The sequence below is a fragment of the Mus caroli genome, chromosome 1, assembly GCF_900094665.2.
Source record: "Mus caroli chromosome 1, CAROLI_EIJ_v1.1, whole genome shotgun sequence".
Taxonomy (NCBI): Eukaryota; Metazoa; Chordata; class Mammalia; order Rodentia; family Muridae; genus Mus; species Mus caroli.
In genome coordinates, this window is record NC_034570.1 from 126,487,618 (window position 1) to 126,505,323 (window position 17,706).

A 17,706-nucleotide genomic window follows, 5' to 3' on the forward strand; every position below is an offset into this window, starting at 1 on the left:
GGTGTGTGGTGTGTGGTGTGTGTGTGGTGTGTGTGTGTGTGGTGTGGTGTGTGTGTGTGTGGTGTGGTGTGTGTGTGTGTGTGTATGTGTGTGGTGTGTGTGTTTTATCCATGAGTTCAAGGAAGCTGGGCGAGGACTGGTAGTACGGTCATCTCCCAGAGCTAAAGGTGAGTAGAGCAAACGGGAAGCCAGGAGGAAGCTGGTAGAGCAGCCGACCCGGAAGCACAAGGAAGTGGCATAGAACTACATGTAACATATCCTAAAGTATGTAGAACACAGAGACAAACACTGTCCCCTTTAGAACAGCAAGGTTTGTGGGGAAGCTGGGCCTGGGTGTGCAGGCCATCACACTGGCTACTAGGAAGGCTCAGGCAGAAAGACTGTAAATTCAGACTAGCCTGGGCTAAGGAATGAAATCAATGGTTGAGGGGAGATATCATTTATGTCTAAAACCCAATTATGTTAGTTAAAGGGCGTGTATGTTTGCAATTTTCATGTGAATCTAAAAATGACTTCAGATAATAAGATTTTACAAAAACACAAAAACTTAACTGTGCAAAGTGGGGCGCTAGCCTAAGGAAGGCTGATGCTGCTAACAGTGGTGTTAACACTGCCTTTGTATTGTGCTACCATGCAAGTGATCCTGAATACTGAGCAGAGAAAACAGGAACCGTACATTGTTCATTTGAAGTTCATGTATGCAGCTTTCTAACTGAGCCTAAAATAACAAGAATCACTGCTTCAACAGTCAGTCGTGATACAAACACCCCTCATTAGAGACCTTGATCTGTGTCTCACCAGTCATATAGTTCTGAATCAAAACCCACGCTACTTCCAACAGTCATCCTAAATGTCAGTTCCCACACCTACATGCGAATGGGGAGAAAAAGGAAAGCCAGTGTTGTTGGTTTTTTTCTTGCCTAATTTTATTCCCCTGTCCAATTACTGGCAGAAAATGTGAGCGGGTCACTCTTTACCTGTGCACCTGGTGGATTTCCATTCACATATGTAGCTCTTCTGAAGAGTACCAGGCAGAAAGGCAGAGAAAAGCAATTAAGGTTTTAAAGTAAGGAGGAAAGAGAAGAGGACTAAATTCTGGATGTTTTCTCAATCTGACGTATGTATGAACCACTACTAACCAAGTACTGCCCAACACCATGTGACAGTTTTGCAGTATTACGTTAAGAAAGACATACAGTGGGGCTTTGGTGATGCACACCTTTAATCCCAGCACTCGAAGGCAGAGGCAGGTGGATTTCTGAGTTCCAGGACAGCCATGGCTATTACACAGAGAAACCCTGTTTTGAAAGAAAGAAAAGAAAAGAAAAGAAAAGAAAAGAAAAGAAAAGAAAAGAAAAGAAAAGAAAAGAAAAGAAAAGAAAGACAGAAAGACAGACAGACACTCCTCTCTGTAATGGACTGTAGCTGCCTAAAGACTATTTTATATAGCCTTTTACAATATGGTTTTTCAAGCATGCCGTTTATAGTTCCTGAAGGGAACAACATCTGTGAAATGTAGATACATCCAGCTCAACCCTGAACAAATGACACTGAAGCAGGGGGCTGAGACCCCCAGAGTCACTGTGAACTGCCAGGAAGCTCTGAGAGCATCGTCCAGACTTACCACATCTTGCTTCTTCTGAAGCATCTCCAAGTGCTCCACAAGACCTTCGTCAGCCACGTCAAATGGCGTCTGGCCCTAGCAGAACACAGGGGCACCATGACAGATAGAAAACAGAAGCGGCAGTCATGTGACTTTTTCAGGGTCTATTCTCTGTTTACTTACTGACTTTTATTCCTGCAATATAAGCTGAATCTCCTTTATCTGAAATGCTTAGGACCAGAAAGAAGTGCTTTGATTTTAGAATATATGCATGCATGCATACACACACACACACACACACACACACAGAGATATATACATAGTCATCTTGAGACTAAGTATAAACATAAAATTTACTTTACTTTTTTCACATATATTGTACAAATATAGTCCAATGATGATTTCTTATCGTATTTTAAATAATTTTGTGTTTTCATGGTCTGGAATTTTCTACTTGGGGCATCATATTCAGTGTTCATAAATACTGTGCTAGAAATATTTCAGATTTCAGACTTGGGTTGGAGATGCCCAGCCTATAGCCGCCTCCTGATACTCTACATTGAGCTGCCTTTATGAGTCACAGAGAAGATGCTTTAACAAACAGCAAATCCTTCAAACATGTGAAACAGTGAGAAAATCACTACACCAGTTCTAATGCTTATGGCCTCTTGACAAATAGTCTAGGGGAATCCCCATGTATACCTGTTCTAAAGTATTATTGTGAGGATAAATTCAGTAAATGCCCTTGGGTCACACTCACGCTGAGGACTAACAGAAATGATCTCCCTTTAAGGAAGAGGAGGGAAGCCAGGCAGGTTACTTCTTCTAGAAAACACAGGAACAATCACACACTCTGTATAGTCTAAGAATGAGACCAGGATTCAGGAGTTATGTAAGAAAGATAGGACCATGTGTCTGGATTCTAGAAAATCAAGAGACGCGGGGATAAGAATCTCAGGGTTCTACATTGTTTGAAGTAAGGCTGATAGGATTGCTTATAGTTAAAATGGAACAATCATTGCCATTACAGATTGTTCTTAGAGGAGCCCATATGCCAAGAACTTAGCAGTTAAAAGACCCAGAGTTGAAACATAGTAAAATATTTCATCTCTCACCATAGACAGGGACCTTAGGTCTCTCCAAGTTCATTTGTCATCAAGACCAATTACCTTTTTTCATTTCCTGTTTCATTAGGGGCTTGAGCACAAGTAGACGCAGATGACTGGGTTGTGTTTATTTGGCTTCAGTACTTTTACAGAGAGAATAAGCAGTGGAGCAAGGAGCTAGAGGACATCACAGCCCCAGTGCAGTCCTGGACACTGACCAGAGCCTTCAAGCCTGTGCTAGGCACCCAGCCACCTGATCTCATTGCCCTTTTAGAGGTTCAGGCTCACTAACCAGTTTGTTCCGGATATCCATGTCACAGAGTGCTTCTGCCAGGATGGAGCAAGCCTCTTTCACTCCCCAGTGTGCAGCTGCATGAAGAGGAGTCCAGCCGTCATGATCCTGAACATTGAGTTCATAGCCAGCCTGAATGAGAAGCCTAGAAGAAAACCCAAAAGGGACATTTATGGCCTGATTTTAAAGTTTTCCACCAAACAAGCTATCACTCCACTAATACCTCAAATACCCTGTGATTTCTTCTGCCTTCTAAGGGATAATCTATAATGCATTTTACTACTTTGAGCATCGCTTACAATCTTCACTGAACTGTAAGGTTATACATATGGCATCCCCTACACCTATCCATGTTACACTGTGCTGGTTAGTCTTTCTCAACTTGACACAAACATGTATTTTTGAAATATTGTCAACACTAAACACCAAGAGTCAGATAGTCAGATAAGGCATGAATATAAGAAAAGTAAAACAGGTAAAATAGTAGAGTCAAATTCTCTTTTCTTGCTTTTTTCAATTACATTTTAAGTTGATTTCTTTGGTATGCGCGAGTGTGTGTGTGTGTGTGTGTGTGTGTGTGTGTGCGTGCACGTGCACGTGCTGCAGGGGTGGGTGGGTGGTGGGTACATACATGCCACAGTACACAAGTGGAGGTAGGAGGACAGCTTGGAAGAATCAGTCTCTCTTTCTACCATGTAGGGATTGAATTCACATCATCAGGTTCAGCAGCAGATGCTTTTACCCAAGGAGCCATCTACACACACACACACACACACACACAAGCACACACACACACACACACACACAAGCACGAGTGCATGTATGCAGGCCTGTACCACTCTAATTCTCTTACGAAAACTGGATATTGCATATTGCATACTCAAGATCTATAATTCACCTAATGAGCCCAGAAATTGTCTAAATCCTAAAACCAGAAGGGTCATGAGTCTGTACAGTCATAGAGGAGGAGGTTTCAGGAGAACCAATGACAAGTCACAGAGTTGAACGGGGTCTTCCTGTGTCACTGTGCCTCAAGTCTACCGAACATCATACATACGAGGAAGACCACCTATGAAGGAACACCAGCAAACCACGAGGAAACTGACAAGAAAATACATCATGGCTAAAAGTTTCTGCTTCTAAAACTCACGTCACCTTCTCCCAGTACCCAGCTCCATACCTGAGGACTTCAGAGTAACCCTTGGCAGCAGCTACATGCAGGGCAGTGGCCCCTGAGCGAGCCTGCCTCACATCTTCTATTCTTCCGCTGTTGAGCCACTGGCGGGCGTCCTGCAACATCTGCTGTTCTTCCTCCTTCCTTGACTGCTCTAGATCAACGCCTGCAGAAGGCAGACCCCAGAAAGCAGTGTTACTAAAGTTCTGCCCAAGTCTGGCAAGACATTTCATCAGGTTAATAACATACAAATATTACCACAAATAACCGTTCCCTCATCAAGCTGGTAATTCATCAAATCTGAGGTAATGCCATTCATATTACAAAATTGCCAGGGCTAAATAAGCCAGGCTAAAACACTATGTGCTGCACACTCATGAGGAGCACACACCTAACGCTTTACAACAGGACATAAAAACCAGAGGAGATACTATTTTTACTTTGCAATATTTGCAAGGAGTTATAAGTGCTAAAGTCCTTTAACACGTTATATGATCTTAGTTTCCCAGCACTCTGGTGGGATAACTATAAGGCCCCCTTGCCATATGAGGAACTAAACACAGGATGCTTTGCATATGGCCCCAAACACATCAGTGGCAGAGCTGCCATTGGAACTCCTGGATGCTCTTGGCACGTTTCTTTTCCACTCGTTACGCTACAAGAGTACTATCAAAGTCTTCATTTCAGGTAGGATGCGCTGTAGACAAGTGAACTCCTTCTGAAGCTCATTTCCATATGCACTCGTATATACTTACCTGAGGCCCAAAGAGCAATCCGGAGATTATAGAGAGTGATCTGAGGTCAACGCTATAGTCTACTTTTAAGGCAATGTAGACTTTGTTTCCCTTACAATCATATGGATATAACCTTACAACCATATGGATATATCCCTTTAGTCATCAACTCTCCAAAAGCTAGGCCAGTGAAGAAGGACTTTAAGACAGGACATTCTTTATTATACAAAATAATGAAATGTTCTGAACACAAACACACCCATTCAAAAGGTTCCATACTCATAAGCAGACTTTATCAGTGCTGTTAGTCTTCTTTTTGGCTCTTAAATAAGCCAGTGTGGGCTGCTGAAGAGTTGCCTATCTAGTATGGGAAATGCATAGGGTGGAGAGGACGCCCACTTAGACACAGTAGGGGTTACCAGTGCTGTGAAGTGAGACACACATATGAATGCTTGTTTCAACAAAGCATTCAAGGAAGAGTCAGAATTCAAAATAAAAAAAGTTGGTTTTCAAACTAAAACTTATTTTTAAACTTGTAAACTATAAAACATTTTAGGAGATGAATGGGAGTTGGAGAGATGGCTCAGCAGTTAAGAGCACTGGCTGCTCTTCCAAAGGTCCTGAGTTCAATTCCCAGTACCCACACAGCAGCTCACAACTGTAGTCCTATGGGATCTGATGCCCTCTTCTGATGTGCAGATGTATAGTTAGACAAAATATACATATTTATAAAATAAATAAATCTTTAAAAAACAATAACAACAATACATTTTAGGAGCTAATGAGTGGGGTGGGAGGATAAACTGAGTCTAGAAAACTTTAATTCAGTAAAGCACAAAGCCAAACCTGGACCTCAGTAACAGCACAACCTAGAGTATCTGCCACTTAAGGCAAGCACAGCACACGTTCTATAAAGGGTAGACACTTAATGCCACCCTCAGATTTACCAGCCCTCCAGTCTGCCAGCACTACTCACTCAGTTCTGCTGATGCAGCATCAAAGCAGCTTGGACCAATAAACAAGCCCATGTTCTACAGGACAGCACCAGGAAAGGCCACTAAAGCGTTGGAAATAACTCTCGGGGCTTAGAAGAACCTTCCCTGTCTCCAATCATCACAGATCCCATCCAGAGTTTCAATGACAATTTTATCAGAAATCTAAGACCTGCTGTCCACAGATATTCAACAATTTTAAATTGAAAGACTTCAAAGTCTAACCTAGGTGTGGTGTAGCATGTCTGAAATACTGGCATGGAGAAAGAAGATTCGAGGCAGCTGTCCATGGACTGCCTGGACAAGCCGGTGGATAAAATGGAAACAAAATGACTTTAGGTGTGTGATAGGAGAGGCCCACCCTAAAACTACAAAATAAGAACACACAATTTCAGAATATATTCTTCTTGGTTAGGTTTCTTACCTCAAGAAACTTCTAGAACCAGGTGTGGTGACTCACACCTGTAATCTCAACACAGGGAAGCAGAGGCAAGAGGATTGCTGCAAGTCTGAGGAGAAACCCGGCTACAGGGTGAGCTCTAGGGCACATGGGGCTATAAAAACCCTATCTCTTAAAAACTCAGACAAACAAAAGAAACTATCAGAATAGTTTCCACAGTGGCTCTGACTAAAGACCCTTTCAGAGGTCTTTTTTTGTTTATTTGTTTGTTTGTTTTTGTTTTGTTTGTTTGGTTGGTTCTGGTTTTTCCAGACAGGGTTTCTCGAGACAGGGTTTCTCTGTGTAGCCCTGGCTGTCCTAGAACTTACTCTGTAGACCAGGCCTTGAACTCAGAAATCTGCCTGCCTCTGCCTCCCAAGTGCTGGGATTAAAGGCGTGCGCCACCACTGCCCAGCCTTCAGAGGTCTTAATAAATAGTTCACAGCACCACCTGCAGGTTCCCAGAGAAAAGAATACCACCCAAAGTCAGACAGTGGATTTGGCCATACTGTGTCCCCCAGCCTTTCTTCAAGCTATCCTGTGCAACAGAGATAATACAAGGTACACACACAGAAAGAACAGTCCATGGAACAGTCCACGATCTTCCTCAGGCCAATCCTAGCTACAGGATGGATACACAACCTCAGAACAGCAAAGACAAGGAAAGCCTGGTCATCCTTAGGGCATCTGGCCTATGCATGTGTGAGTTATTAAGATGAACATGACACTGGTCATGATGACTAATGCTCTGTGGACAGAAGTCATCCTGTCCTGTCACATGATAAGGAAGAGGGATCGCGGTCTGGAAGGGCACTGTGAGGAGAGCCTCTGCAGGCTGCTCAGGCTCCTAGGTTACCTTGTTTCTTTACTTGTTCCAGAAGAAGGTCTTTCATGGCTGGCTCCTCTGCAAGGTCAGAAGGAACTTCACCTTCACTGTTCACAACACCCACACTGGCTCCATGGCTAATAAAATACCTGCATGGCAAAAATCAATATTATCTCTGTCAATTTGATATCACTTTGTACTGTGTGTCTTAAGTTCAATGTACAGCAAGGCATATTTGGGGTTTTAAATATGGTGCAGCTGAGATGTTTCATTTTTCATTTATTATTAATTTCACACCCTAGTAGCCTTTGATAATTAGGACCGTAAGTTTCTCCATTTCCCAACAAGAGTAATGTCAAGATTTCCTACATACCAATTCTTGCATTCTGGAAATATTAAGTCTTTCTAAATACTATGGGGAGCAAGGTGGGTGTAATCCAAGCACTTGGAATGCAGAGGCAGGAGGAGTTCAAGGTTGAGGCCAGCCTGGCCTATGTGCTGAGTTTAAGACTAGCTTATACTACAAAGTGGGGCCTTGTCTTAGGGGGTAAAATAGGGTGGGCATGCAGTCCTCATGCCTGCAAACTCCTAGGATCCAACTGAATTTTCAGAAAGATATACTATACTTCAAGTATATAAATAAGAACACTCAAAAATGATGTAACCAGTTCTCATGAAAACATTTACAGCATCAGGTGAAGTTTACTTAGTACTGTTATAGGTGTGAAAACTGAAGAATAAAAGCATGTATTAGAATTTGCACAAATTATGCTTCCAAAAAACAAGCCATCTATATAAATCTGCATTCATAAAGGAAACTAAATTACTAAAGAAGAAACATTTAAAATGCGAAGCAGATTCTGAATCCATACAGAATACTGGAGAAGAGCAGGCAACTTCAGTGCCTTACCTGCATCTTTTAGTTTTCAAAGTGCTTCTCTCTCTACTCTAACTCCGTCTCCTTCCCCCCTCCCCACTCTTGCACACATATGCAAACAGATCAATCTTAAACAAAGTTATGATGATGACAACATAAATACAGCTAAGAACTCTACCCTTTAAGAAACTGAGGCTCCCTAAAAAAAAAACAAAAAACAAAAAACAAAATAAAAAGCTGGGCAGTGGTGGCGCACGCCTTTAATCCCAGCACTCAGAGGCAGGCAGATTTCTGAGTTCCAGGCCAGCCTGGTCTACAGAGTGAGTTCCAGGACAGCAAGAACTATACAGAGAAACCCTGTCTCAGAAAAAAAAAAAAAAAAAAAAAAAAGGCTTCAAGTCTGAGAGAAGACTTAGCTGAGGGGAGGGTTGTCAACAAGACCGACCCTCTGACTTCAGTCCCCACATGGTGAAGGAGACCAAGGATCCCTACAAGTGGCTCTCTGACTTTTTTTTCTTTTTTTTTTTAATTAGGTATTTTCCTCATTTACATTTCCAATGCTATCCCAAAAGTCCCCCCATATCCTCCCCCCTCTCTGACTTTCATATGCAAGCCATTACACACACATACACACAAACTAAATATTTAAAAAAAATTTTAAAGAACCAAGGTTCAAATATGTTAAGTAATTTTCATAAGAAAAAATTTAAGTAAGAAAAAAAAGTGATTTTCTCAAAATTACATAACTAGTACATGGCAGAAGCTATTAGCCTCAGTCGCTTAAGTCTAAATCAAATTAGTTTAGGCCAGTTAGAATCCCAATAATTCTAAGAGTACTATCAGATACTCAGAAATATTTAAAAGAGAAAGAAAAACTATGTAAATTATAGTTAGATTCATTCAACAATTCAATAAACATCAACAATTCAATCAATATTTATTGAGCTACTATGATATTCAAAAAACCACATTTTAGATGGGTTAGATTTAAAATAAAATCAATATATCTATGGCCAGTGAATTTGAGAGTTCACAAAGAAGAGGAAAAATCAATAAAAATGAAATTAAAAGCCTAACTTTAGCCAGGCATGGTGGTGCATGCCTTTAATCCCAGCACTAGGGAGGCAGAGACAGGCAGATTTCTGAGTTCGAGGCCAGCCTGGTCTACAAAGTGAGTTCCAGGACAGCCAGGACTACAGAGAAACCCTGTCTCGAAAAACCAAAAAAAAAAAAAAAAAAAAAGCCTAACTTTGCTTTCTCAGTGCCTGGTATAATAATAAAGCCTCAATAAATGCTGATATATCAGCTCTACATATCTACAACCTATGGTGGCTTGAATAAGTATGACCCTAATAGACTCGTAAATTTGAATACTTGGTCATTAGAGAGTGGCAGTATTTGAAAGGATTGGGAGGTGTGGCCTTGTTGAAGAAAGTGTGTCACTGAGAGTGGGCTTTGTCTCTCTCCTCTCTCTCTCTCTGTTCTGTTGCCTGCAGATCCAGAAGCAGAACACTCAGCTAGTTCTCCAGCACCATGTCTGCCTATGTGCTGCCATGCTTCCTGCCTGACGACAATAGACTAAACCTCTGAAATGTGAGCCAGCCGCAATGAAATCTTTTCTCTTATAAGAGTTGCTGTGGTCATGGTGTCTCTTCACGGCAATAGAACACTGACTAAGACACAGTTCAATGGCCTTTCTTCTCTCAGAGACTCAGAGAAAGACACCTTACTCAATTCTAAAGCTCTTCGCTGCTATCTGTATTTTTAAATCTACAGAACAGGACCTCTGTATCTGATTATTCCTTCCTTTCTCTATAGCCAATAGTTTTCTTTTCTGGTCCCGTCCCGTCAAGTGAGCATTCGACCCTGAATCCTGTACACTGAAAATAAAGTCGATATATAAACAGTACACGATACATGCTGGTCGCCCCGAAATCCACACTGCACTCAAACACAATCGTTTAATAGTCCCCAGCCCTGTACATCCAGCCCTGCTCCACAGAATGAGCTTCTTCCTACAAGTGGATGGAACACACTCCCCTTCTCCTCTCCCTTGTTGACACCTCTCACATCTTTCAAGGTCCATTTCAAATTTTATGCCTTCAAGAATTTTGCCTGTTCCCAACTGAATTCTATCTTTCCTTCCATTAATGCTACTTGCTTGCCCCTGCAAACATTAGCTGCAGCTCTTCCACGGCAGACACTGGAACTTGATGCTTTCTCTCTTATAATCTATGAATGTTGCTTGAATTAAATATCTTGGTTTCTGTTCTAACATTTATCCATCCCTTAATGGGTCAGGCACAACATCCTCAGGTTACATAGTTTCTGTCTTTGGGATAATAATCAAGAAAACTGGTTTCTACCAAGGAATATAGCTTTCTATTTTCCACATCCCCCCCCCACCATTCATAGGAGAGGAATAAAATCCTTTAGCACTATACTTATACTGAATACGAGTAAACATCAGCATATGACCTAGTAAGCAGCAGGAAACAGGAGGAGCCTGCTAACTGTCAGAGGCTCAGAATTGCCATTAGAGCCATAGATGTCCCTGGAAAGACCAGCTGAGCATTGGTCAAAGGTACTTTGCTACTGTTTTCTAAAATTTATCTATTTCCTTACTTATCTGCTTATTTATTTATTGGTGTATGTGCATATGAGCATGCTACAGAACATACAAGAGAACCAAATGAAACTTCCAGGAATCAGTTCTTTCCCCCACCACCTGAGTTCCAAGGACCAAACCTGGGTGCTCAGATTTGGTGGTAAGTGCCTTTGCTTGTTGAGTCATTTCACTGGCTCCCTTTGCTATTCTTTTAAGAGGAAAAAAAAGGACAGAAATAAAAATATGTTTTCGGGCTGGTGAGATGGCTCAGTGGGTAAGAGCACCCGACTGCTCTTCCGAAGGTCCGGAGTTCAAATCCCAGCAACCACATGGTGGCTCACAACCATCCGTAACAAGATCTGACTCCCTCTTCTGGAGTGTCTGAAGATAGCTACAGTGTACTTACATATAATAAATAAAATAAATCTTAAAAAAATATATATGTTTTCAAAAAAGCTCAAAATATATTAGCATTGCAATAAACTATAAGTCATGCTAAATGCTTAGGCCAATCTGTTGCTTCTGAATTAAACACTACTAGGAATCATGCAGCTAACTAGTATTCTCCTTGAACTCAAAATGAGAAAAGAAACACACATACATGCACACACATGCATGCACATGCACACACCATCCATACAGAGTAAAATATGTGGCAATAAAGGATCACCAAGGATCATGAAATAGCATGGCCCTGGGCCTCCTCAAATAGCCAGGCTCTCTGCCCTTTCACCCCCCTCCCTTGAAGGCTAGTGCTGGCAATTATCCTAGAAATAAATTTAAGGTATCAGTTCTTCAAAACACAAACAGATGCCAATGAGGGGAAAGAACACATCTGTGACCCCAGCACTTGGGCTACTGAGGCAGAAGGACTGAAGTTCAAGGGCTGCCTTGACTAAATGGAGCCCACGATCACCTAGAGCTATATGGTGATACCCTGCCCCTCACTAATTTTTCAAAAATATTTTTACTATCTTGTATGTGTAGGTGTTTTGTCCCAATGAATGTTCGTACACCTCATGTGTGCACAGCTCCTAGAAGCCAGAAGAAGTGCCAGATGCCCTGGAACTGTAATGAATAGAGGATTGTAGGAAGCCATGTGAGTGCTACAGATCCAGCTCAGGTCCTGGGTAAGAGCAGCTAGTACTCAATTTCTGAGCCATGGCTCTGTTTCAATCCCCAGGTAATAATCATGTTATTTCTCTGATCTGTTGTATAAAAGTATCACAAATAAAGACAGTAAAATAAACACCTGTCTAATAATAATATGTGTTACATGGTAAAGTGAGGCATGCTGTCTCTAGCCCCACCCACATCTGCAGTGGAGCCCAGTGGGTCAGACATTCACATGCAGAATCTGTGATGGTCACCAATAAGCTTACTCCAGTCAAGGTAATATTTGATTGAGCAAAGGATTTCTAATTTTAAATTTATTTCTGAAGAACTATGTTTGTCTTTAAAAATGAATTAAAGAAACCGCAAAATGCATTACAATAATTCTCTCTATGCAGCTTCCCAGAAAGATACCACCACATATTAATTCTAATTTTAAGACTCAGCTGGCCTTAGATGAGTGAGAAAGGAAAGAAAAATGGATTTAAAATGACTTCTTGAATGTAATGAGATTTTGTGGCTTAATCACAAACATTCCACCTAAAGGCACACTCAAATACAAATGAGAAGCTGATATGCCTTGTTTCTTAGATAAATGTTCTGAGTCCAAAATGGACACGTTGGCGCCTCTGCACGGGAACGCCGACATTAGTGAGTATAATGAGAACCAGAGCTTTTCTATGGCCTGCAATGGAGGCAGTCTAGATGATGCAGAGCTTACACAGCAGGGAGAGGAATGAAGAACCAGGGAAACTCTGCTACCCAGGGGTTTGGCTTTGGGACCAATCCAGTTATCTACCGTCTTAAGCAGCAGCCTCGTCCACCCACTGCACTTGGGCCTCACGTGTCTCCCTCTGACACTCTCTGGGCTTAACTTCTCCAACTGAGAACCCCTGGGTCAGAAGGAAGCCCAGACACGTAGAGATGCCCCAGGAAACCTGGGGAAATGCAATTCTCAGACCTCTACGTGGCTGCCTGCTTTTTACTAAGAAAAAAAAATGTGCTAGCTCCAATCTTATCATTTAAAAGGACTTAACCGACTGGTTTTCAAAAGACCATAGACTATCCTTATTAGATTTACTTTAGCAATCAAAATATTGCAAATTTTAAAGATGTTTCAATGCCCAAGTTTCTTTCCTAAGTAGAAATAAAATCCTGATCATCCTTCCATATACTAAATACCTACTTTGCTTCTCATACAGTAGGTGCCATGTGATAAGAATTCTTCTACCCTACGCAGGAACTGTTAGCGTCTTAAACACAGTCATTTAACCAATGTGGAGCACACTGCCAATCACTACTTTGCCTTGGTTCCATCTGTTCCAGTTAAGAATTTGCTATTTACTGCAATAATATTTATAAAGACAAACAAACAAAAAGCAGGTTTACAGAAAAGTTTAAAAAAAAAAACAAACTACAACTCACATGCTTGTGTTCTGCTGTTTGGAAAGTAGCCAGACAGCATTCCAGGCTAATGCTACCTCTGAATAGTCCAGAAATTATGAATTATACGAAAACAGAAGCAAACAAAAATTGGAGCTAAGAACTGTGCATTTAGATACAAAGCACTGTGTCAGCTAGCTCTTAATAGTCAATTTTCTGCTTTTGTAATTTAGAGAAATTTATAACTATTTGTGAAATTCCATTTCTGGGAAGCAGAGGAGGAATGTGCATCAAACCCACAACGCCGCTCACTCACTCTGCTATGTTGAGATAACCACAGGAAGCTGCTGCATGCAGGGGTGTCCAGCCCTCGTTGTCCTGCTGGTTTACATTGGCTCTGTTCTCCACCAGAAACTTCACCATGTCCAAATTTTCATCAATACAGGCCTGAAAAGAAAAGCCCATTGATTCATTCAACAAGCATTTACTGAGTTCTATTTTGTCCAGAGACTGCGCTGGACAACGGCAGTGGCTAGCAGTTCTGATGCACTACTCACTTTTCCTAGTAAGTGTCTGAAATATGACTTCCAACTTAGAAGCACTATTAGATATTATTTTCAGTATTAGTGGGATTAACTGTGAAATGATCTCTTCAGTGCTATAAATGGGTAAGCTATTACAGCGTTGTGTTATAAAGGAAAGCATGTTAGAAATGTTCTCATGTGGTTTTCTTTTTTTTTTTTTTTTTTTGGTTTTTCGAGACAGGGTTTCTCTGTATAGCCCTGGCTGTCCTGGAACTCACTTTGTAGACCAGGCTGGCCTCGAACTCAGAAATCCGCCTGCCTCTGCCTCCCGAGTGCTGGGATTAAAGGCATGCGCCACCACGCCCGGCTCATGTGGTTTTCTAAATGGCTTTGGATGATACAGGAAAGTGTATTTGTAGGTGCAGACAGATACTGATCTCTGCCTTCATCACAGAAAGTAGGGAAAACACAGGCTTGTTGTTGTTGTCATTGTTGTTGAATAAAGGGCTTTAAATTTTAAATAAGCTTAAAATTAATCGAAATGAAATCTGTTTGATTCAGACATGGTGGGACATAACTGTAACGCCAGCATTTGGGAGGTTACAGAAGAGCTCAAGGCTGAGGTTGGTTATGCAGTGACGCTCTATTTCATAAACAAACAAACAGGGCTAGTTCCATTTCCAGAATCTAGGTAAAACAGCTGGCACAGTGGCATATACTTATAAATCCAGCGCTAGGAGGCAGAGATAGGCAGATTTGTAGTTCTCGTTGGCTGACCAGCCTCGCCTACTAGTAAGCTCCAGGCCAGTGAGAGACCCTGCCTCAAAAAACAAAGATGGACATCACATGAGATTGTCCTCAGGTTGCACCAAGATTGTCTTTAGGCTTCTACATGCACACACACACATACACACACACATACAGAGAGAGAGAAAGAGAGACAAAAGGGGAGAGGAGAGGCAGGAGGAAGGAAGAAGAGAAATGAAAAGGCTACTTTAACACAGAATAAAAAGGAAGCTGGCATGATGGCACATGCCTTTAATCCAGCACTGGGGAGAGAGAGGCAGGCATGGTTTAAGGTTTACATGTGAGGTCCAGGACAGCCAGGGATATACAAAGAGACCTTGTCTCAACAATGAAAAAAGAAAAAGAAAAAGAAAAAGAAAAAGAGAAAGAGAAAGAGAAAGAGAAAGAGAAAGAGAAAGAGAAAGAGAAAGAGAAAAAGAAAAAGAAAAAGAAGAAAAAGAAAAAGAAATAGTTGACAGGGATAATTATTCAGGCTCAGACAGTTCCCAAATAGGAAAATTCAGGACCTAGAAGGAAATAAGACTACCTTTTAAAAACTTGCCTATGGCCCAGCATGGCGGTTAAATACCTGAATCTTAGCACTCAGGAGGCTGAGGAAGAAGCATTGTCACAAGTTTATAGCTACCTGGGCTATGATGAGGAATTATAAGGTGACACTGGTAAAATAAATAAATAAATACATAAATAAGAAGAAGGAAAGAGGGAAGGGAAGGGAAGGGAAGGGAAGGGAAGGGAAGGGAAGGGAAGGGAGAAAGAAAACTTGCCTGTGAATCTCCTCCTTCATATTTCAAATAAATAGTTAAAATATTAGAATTAGTACAGCTTGAAGTCAGGGATGGTGATTCCCCCAGATGTTCTTTTGTTGTTGAGAATAGTTTTCACTATCCTGGGTTTTTTGTTATTCCAAATGAATTTGAGAATTGCTCCTTCTAACTCTATAAAGAATTAAGTTGGAATTTTGATGGAGATTGCATTGAATTTGTAGATTGCTTTCCACAAGATGGCCATTTTTACTATATTAATCCTGCCAATCTTGTACTACAGAGCAATAGTGATAAAAAAAAAAACTGCATGGTATTGGTATAATGACAGACAGGTAGATCAATGGAATAGAATTGAAGACCCAGAAAAGAATTCACACACCTATGGTCACTTGATCTTTGACAAAGGAGTTAAAGCCATCCCAGTGGGAAAAAGACAGCATTTTCAACAAATGGTGCTGGCTCAACCAGCAGTTAGCATGTAGAAGAATGCAAATCCATCCATTGTTATCTCTTTGTACAAAGCTCGAGTCCAAGTGGATCAAGGACCTCCACATAAAACCAGATATGCTGAATCTAATAGAAGAAAAAGAAGGGAAAAGCCTCAATATGGGCACAGGGGAAAAGTTCCTGAACAGAACACCAATGGCTTATGCTCTAAGATCAAGAATTGACAAATGGGACCTCATAAAATTGCAAAGGACACTGTCAATAGGACAAAACAGCAACCAACAGATTGGGAGAGGATCTTTACCAATCCTACATCTGATAGAGGGCTAATATCCAATATATACAAAGAACTAGAGAAGTTAGACTCCAGAGAACCAAATAACCCTATTAAAAATGAGGAACAGAGCTAAACAGAGAGTTCTGAACTGAGGAAACTCAAATGGCCGAGAAGCACCTAAAAGAAATGTTCAACATCCTTAGTCATTAGGGAAATGCAAATCAAAACAACCCTGAGATTCCACCTCACACCAGTCAGAATGCTAAGATCAAAAACTCAGGTGACAGGAGATGTTAGCAAGGCTGTGGAGAAAGAGGAGCCCTCTTCCATTGCTGGTGGGATTGCAAGCTGGTACAGCCACTCTGGAAATCAGTCTGGCAGTTTTTCAGAAAATTGGACATAGTACTACCTGAGGACCAAGCTATACCTCTCCTGGGCATATACCCAGAAGTTCCAACTGGTAATAAGAACACATGCTCCACTATGTTCATAGCAGCCTTATTTGTAATAGCGATGAGCTGGAAACAACCCAGATGTCCCTCAACATAGGAATGGATACAGAAAATGTGGTACATTTACACAATGGAGTACTACTCAGCTATTAAAAACAATGACTTCATGAAATTCGCAGGCAAATGGATGGATATAAAAATTATCATCCTGAGTGAGATAACTCAGTCACAAAAGAATACACATGGTATGCACTCACTGATAAGTGGATATTAGGCAAAGAGCATGGAATACTCACGATACAACTCATGGATCACATGAAGCTCAAAAGAAAGGAAGACCAAAGAGTGGTTGTTTCAGTCAAACTTAGAAGGGGGGACAAAATAATCAAGGGAAGTAGAGGGTGGGAGGGACTTGAGAGGAAGAGAGAGGGGGAAAGAGGAGAAGAATCAGGTATGGCAGGAGATATAAGATGTACAGAGGGTCAGGAAATTGAACAGAGATATGTAGCAATGGAGGGTGGGGGACTGGGGGTAGCAACCAGAAAGCCCCAGATGCCAGGAAAGCAAGAGCTTCCCAGGACTGTATGGGGATGACATTGGCTGAACTACTCCACAAAGGGGCGGGGGGAAAACCTGTCAAGACCATATCCAGAGGTTAGGCATGGCCCCCCAGTTGAGGAATGGGGCCACCCACTCATCTCCAAAATTTTAGCCCAGAATTGCTCCTGTCTAAAGGAAATCCAGGAACAAAGAATGGAGCAGAGACTGAAGGAAAGGCCATCCAGAGACTGCCCCAACTGGGGATCCATCCCACATGCAGACACCAAACCCGGACCAACTTCTGATGCCAAGAAGAGCTTGCTGACAGGAGCCTGATACAACTGTCTCCTGAGAGGCTCTGCCATATCCTGACCAATACAGATCCAGATGCTCGCAGACAACCATTGGACTGAGCACAGGAACCCCAATGGAGGAGTTAGGGGAGGGCCTGAAGGAGCTGAAGGGGCCTTATCTGGCATCAATGGGAGGGGAGGCCCTTGGTCCTGTGAAGGCTTGAGGTCCCAGTGTAGAGCAATGCTAGAGAGGTGAGTGGTTGGGTGAGGGAGCAGAGTAAGGGGGGATGGGATAGAGGGTTTGAAGAGAGGAAACTGGGAAAGGGGATAACATTTGAAATGTAAATAAATAAAATAATCCCACAAGCCTCTTCCGGTCAGAAAAGCACCAGGGTAGCTAGGGCACAGGGTCGGCTGACACTCGCCAGCTACCCACAACACCCGCCACAGGATCT

The 17,706-nt window shown here is 41.8% G+C and overlaps 1 protein-coding gene across 7 annotated transcripts in view; it reads right to left on the bottom strand.

Moving 5' to 3' along the window:
- Ppp1r12b (protein phosphatase 1 regulatory subunit 12B) overlaps positions 1–17,706 on the bottom strand; it is a 202,899-nt gene that overhangs the window by 133,064 nt on the left and 52,129 nt on the right. For all 7 annotated transcript variants that reach the window (XR_002377805.1, XM_021161359.2, XM_029477941.1 and 4 more), the window contains exons 2-6: positions 13,464–13,594; positions 7,197–7,315; positions 4,182–4,341; positions 3,002–3,146; positions 1,625–1,699 (exon numbers count right to left, since the gene is read on the bottom strand). Coding sequence is in view for 6 of the 7 variants with exons in the window: in XM_021161359.2 (XP_021017018.1) it covers positions 1,625–1,699; positions 3,002–3,146; positions 4,182–4,341; positions 7,197–7,315; positions 13,464–13,594 (630 nt within the window). In the remaining variant the exon portion in view is untranslated. The remainder of the gene's footprint in view (positions 1–1,624; positions 1,700–3,001; positions 3,147–4,181; positions 4,342–7,196; positions 7,316–13,463; positions 13,595–17,706) is intronic.